At 39.5% G+C, this 5278-nt stretch overlaps 1 protein-coding gene across 1 annotated transcript; it reads left to right on the top strand.

The window, feature by feature from the left end:
• Nucleotides 1–1199: 1199 nt before the first annotated feature.
• On the top strand, nucleotides 1200–4901 carry LOC134805198 (pseudouridylate synthase TRUB2, mitochondrial). The gene is made up of 6 exons (XM_063778509.1): nucleotides 1200–1381; nucleotides 1827–2018; nucleotides 2872–3088; nucleotides 3521–3657; nucleotides 4278–4383; nucleotides 4695–4901. The coding sequence occupies exons 1-6, from the start codon at nucleotides 1258–1260 to the stop codon at nucleotides 4837–4839; spliced, it is 921 nt and encodes a 306-aa protein (XP_063634579.1). The 5' UTR covers nucleotides 1200–1257; the 3' UTR covers nucleotides 4840–4901.
• Nucleotides 4902–5278: the final 377 nt, after the last annotated feature.

The raw sequence follows: 5278 nt of genomic DNA, 5'->3' as shown, positions 1-5278 counted from the left end.
TATATTGAAAAACAATTATGTTAAGCATTGGCAAATAAGTTTTACTCTAGTTGTATTTAACCTACACATTTACTTGGAGATTGCAAATCATGATTTCACTTTTTAGGCAAGAGGGTAGAAATTCGTTATGTTACAATGAACAAAGGAAACCAATTGTACAGAATTACTGCGGCGAAGCGTAATAAAAGGATCTTAACTACAATTAAGCTAAACACACACCTTATTAGGAAGAAATAACTATCTAATGATACAATTAGCACATAGTAGCTATAAAATATAATTTTGCAACACTCACCCGAGCGGGGGAAAACACTCACGCACAAAATAAATTTAGGAAACGATAGTTTCTATTGCAAATTATTAATTTTCCGACGGCACATTTTTGGAGTCTTGCTTGAGACCGTTACAATTTAAGATGGAGCGAACACATCGCGCCGCCGCGGAAGTCCAAACGAACGAGCCATATGCATGAACTCCCCTCGCGCCCCGCGATGACGATACATACGTCACATACGTGTTTCGCGATGGATAAGCGCCTACATTGCTACATGAGCAATAATATTACAGTAGAATTATTTGTTTAGTTAGGCACTTATATTTTAGTTTTACCTTTTATAATTTATTTAGTTTTTAAGATTATTCTTAGTACCCTTTATGACAAAATTGATCACTCAGGGAGCGTTGAAACGCTAACGTTACACATAGAGTTAGACCAAGAAAAGTCTGCAGCGATTTTGATAGCCCATCACGCAGTGCAAGTGTTATTTATACGTCATAATTTCATAGAAGTTTGTCGTTTAAAATAACACTGGCACTGCGAGGGCTGTCAAAATCGCAACAGACTTTTCTTGTTCTAACTCTAGTATACTTTATTTTATTTATTTAGTTTAAAACTACTAAATTAGTATTTTTTTTATGACTAAGGCAACATTCTAATATTTATTTTGTTTACTATCAACACTCGTCTAAAGGCGTTTTACTAATTGTAAACCCGACCAATCCGAACTGTGGTTTATAATTTAATTTTTATTGTTATGGTTAAACATTTCTGATTCTGGGAAGTAGTGTGTAAAATAAGGTGTTTGGATTTGATAAGTTCTTAAAACTTTAAATAAATATTAATTAATTTAAACTTCTGAAAACTTATGACAAGCACATGCACGTTCTGTGTATCTTGAAAAACGCCTTTACCCCGTTTTGTTATGAAAAATTTGTTAATAGTTGGTTAGAAAACTTTAAATAATATAATTATGGACAATGGTTAAGTTTCGTGATGCAGCCGCTGCTTACAAATTCTTGAACGGAGTGATTTGTGTCTACAAACCGCCATGTGTGCCCGTGAAACAAGTCCAACACACCATCATAACCAATCTGTGTAGAGGTTAGATTTTTAATTACGGTTTTAAATAATATTAAAAGAGTCCTCATCACTATCTACGTATTAGATCTCTTAGTATCACTTCGCAGCCTTAGATTTATACCTAATACCAAACTTCCATGCCTATGGACTGGAGTCCCTAGTTTGGGCTTAAAATTATTTATTTCAGATGTAATAATAATTACACATCTACAGTTTTGTGACCTCCGTACTTGGCAAAGCATTTATGCTAAATGCATTTAGTACATCGATTTCACTGTCCACAGGTGCTAAACTTAGCATGCATTCAAATACTTGCCACTGCCTATCCAGATAGCGGTCCGCCATTAGGTGATCCCTGGTCTAGAGTGTTGCTAGAATATCATCTAAATGTCAAAAAGAAACACTAGAAATATCAAAAAGAAACAATAGGTACTAGGTGTTAAAGTTATGATATTTAAAATTCCAGATTTAAATGCCCTGCCAGGCCGTCCCATCGAGCAGAGAGTAGAGATCGTTGGAGCCACCAATGAGCCAATGCTTGTAAAGATGGTCCCTAACTATGCGGATGACCCATTAGCCTGCGGCCCGAGATACACTCATGACGACTTCAGGTGCTCCTGGGCGACGCATTTAGGGCTGTTCAGCAGTGGAGTTCTGTGTATGTTGGTTATAATTTTTTTCTGCTGGTAATGGACAAAAACATCTATATAGGGTTCCGTACCCAAAGGGTAAAAACGGGACACTATTACTAAGTCTCCACTGTCTGTCTGTCTGTCACCAGGCTGTATCTCATGAACCGTGATAGCTAGGCAGGTGAAATTTTTTGCGTAATGGTATGGAACCCTTAGTGCGCGAGTCCGACTCGCACTTTGCCGATTTTTTACTTCTTATGCTCTCAAAGTTGGTGTTTATGTTGCAGAAAGTTGCTTCTTATGCCCCAGTGCATAAATTCGCATATTACGACCCTTATTGACTTAGCAATAAAGTCAAAAGCCTGTCGTACAAACTGCCACTGCTGCAGCTGGTGGCCGGTGCGCTCCCCTCCCTACGCGGCCTTATGTAGCTTAGAGAAAGAGTTCTACTTTCACTCCGGACTTTAATATTATTTTTCACCACACCAGCTCGGAAAGGCTTACTTTGCACTTCAAAAACTGATAGCAAAGTTGCATTTTATTCACATGTGAGGCAAAGTAATCAAATGCAAATTTTGAGTTGTTTTCTTATGTTTGCTGGTAGAATTGACTTTTAAATGATAATTTTGGATCATAAATATTTAATAACATTTATTTGAGTTTTATTTGGTTTGATATTTTACATTTAATATTTGCTTCGGGTTGGTGTGGTGAAAAATGTTGTGTTTCACTTGGGGGCAAATTTTGTTTAACCCTCGTGCTTTGAAACCCTCGCAACGCTCAAGATTCTTTCGCTTGCTCGGGTATCAATAGTAGCATGAGCGGTTAAACAATAACTTTGCCCCCTTGTAAAACAAATAACTATTAATTCTTTTCAAGTGCTCGGCATCAACGACGGCACCCGTCTCACGTACAAGCTGCACACCGCCCGGCTGACCCGAGGCTTCAAGGTCCACGGCCAGCTCGGCAAGGCCACGGACACCCACTTCTGGAACGGACGGACGGTCGAACGCTCCACCCATGGTCATGTCACCCGCGACAAGATAGACAGGGTGGTAGCGCACATGCAAAGCGCGCATCAGGGGACTATTTATGAGTGAGTGGCAAACCACAAGGTTTATCATAGATAATAAATGTTTGACTCTACACTTAGCTCAGCTTAACCGGTTAACGAAGATAGCACAGCACTGCAATTGTTTAAAAAAACATATGATTGGATATTCAAATCCAAAGATGATGATACAGTTCAACCTGCTGGACTGATTTGTATCAAACATAGCTAAGAACCTAAGCAAGGAAACTCGCTTTGACGTGAGAAAAACCGCATCGAAATCGGTCCATCCTATGGAGAGCTACGATGTCATAGACAAGACATTGGCGACAAACATATAACACCCCTCTTTTTGCGTTGGGGATTAAAAAACGAACCATAGGGCATAGACTACGGACACGGAATTTTGTAATTCGTGTTTATGCAATCTTTGGGTTTTTACCTCATCCTATACCTACATATTTATTCTTGTTTCAGGATGACAGGCCTCCACCGCGACTCCCAGACCCTGTACGACTTGGCCTCGCAGGGCCCCATCAGGCCTAGCGACAACAAGCTCCCAGTGTTATACGGCATTAAATGTGTGCATTTCAAACCACCTGACTTTACTTTAGGTAGGTTCTACAACTCAAATAATGCCGGACAAGAATCTATTTGGTCCTGAGATAGTGTGACTACTGACTACAAACAGTTTGCATTTGCAATGGGGTAACTTGAAAAACAGGATAATTCTGAAAATTACTAATATCTACTAAATCAGAAGCACTTCTCACTTTTTCAACACTTAGGGTCGATTGCACCAAACTGTTTGTGATCGTTAAAGAGTTCGCTAAATTTAATTTGTATGGAAAGTTTCATAGTAAACCGCCGCGGCGCGCCGGGTAACGTTGATCAGTCTGTCAGGTGCGGATGGTGCAACTGGCACTTATGTTACCTACCTATGTAACGCTTGTCAAGGCATCCTGCCTACTGTTGCTATACCAGAAAATGCTTCTAGTTTATTATTTATTAGATATGTATTTGTCATTTTCATAATGTCAGTGTCAGTACTGTCAGTAGGTACAGTCAAGTGTAAAAATATGGATCCACTCATCATACTCAAAAATATGACCCACAGCTCTTATGTCAGCGAATTAAGGACTATGGGACATATTTTTGAGTAATTTATATGCACCCATATTTTTACACTTGACATACTTGTGTAGTATAATTAATTTGTGTATATTTATTTCAGAAATCCAGTCTGTAAACGAGTACGACAAGTACTTCTGGACGCTGGTACACGACCTGGGGGTCCAACTAAAGACTTCTGCGCATTGCACGGGCGTGCAATGCATTAGGTGGGTACTGGGCCTGGATACAGATCTAGCTCTTACCAAACGTACGAGTAAGCTGTGTTGAGTCTAAAACACTTTAGTTGACAACTTGACAGCTAAAAGCGATAGCGCAGTACAGCGTCATCTGTTTCGGCTGTCAAACTACCCCCTAGTAAACCAGACTGCAGGTTTACTTCCTAGACTTTACCTCTCTATTATAATCAGTAACTCTTTTCTATGACTAGAGTTTGCAGTTAGAAGTGTTCGCGCATGTTCGTACACATTTGCACGAGTGAAATTCGATCAGACTGGCTTACTCGTATTCTTTTCCACAGGCAAGGCAAGTTCGATTTGTCGAGCGCGTTGCTCCGCAAACATTGGACGCTAGAACACATTGCCAGCAACATGGACGAGTGCAGACAACTCTTGGAAGCGTCCGTAGGCCTCGCCGCGCCGGAATCCGCTAGACTCACGGGGTAACCTTCGGCCTCGAGAATAATTTAGAGATAATGTACATATTTGATAAACTTTAAGTAGACTATAAAATTAGTTATTGAAGTAAATAGATGATTTTCTCTTTTAAAGTTCATACTCACTCAAAATTACATATTTTCTATTTTATTATATAAAGGCAAAAAAATCATAATAATACATATTACAACTAACACTTACAAATAAAAATTAAAACTCTAAATTAAAAAAAAAAACAAACCGCTCCCTGCCGTTCCCGGTGCAAAGGTGCCCATGATGCTCGCAGCATTTCCACGCTGGATCATGGTAGAAGAGCCGGCCGCAAAATTTCTAACCGACTTGATACCACGATGAAATGCACAATGGTTTCCCAGAAAAGTTATGCTAAGTCCGAATTCGATAGTCTGCCACGGCGGAACTTGCCGAAAGTACGAAAAAGAAGGCCACT

This window comes from Cydia splendana, chromosome Z (assembly GCF_910591565.1).
Source record: "Cydia splendana chromosome Z, ilCydSple1.2, whole genome shotgun sequence".
NCBI lineage: Eukaryota > Metazoa > Arthropoda > Insecta > Lepidoptera > Tortricidae > Cydia > Cydia splendana.
The sequence above is the reverse complement of the archived record's forward strand: the minus strand, read 5'-3'. Positions and strand labels throughout refer to the sequence as shown.

What these genes read in the sequence shown, in the direction of transcription:
- LOC134805198 (XM_063778509.1), top strand. Translation starts at nt 1,258, where the DNA reads ATGGTTAAGTTTCGTGATGCAGCCGCTGCTTACAAATTCTTGAACGGA. An exon ending in GTTCAGCAGTGGAGTTCTGT is followed by an intron (nt 2,019 to 2,871) that starts GTATGTTGGTTA and finishes ATTCTTTTCAAG; the next exon opens with TGCTCGGCATCAACGACGGC. An exon ending in CATCAGGGGACTATTTATGA is followed by an intron (nt 3,089 to 3,520) that starts GTGAGTGGCAAA and finishes TTCTTGTTTCAG; the next exon opens with GATGACAGGCCTCCACCGCG.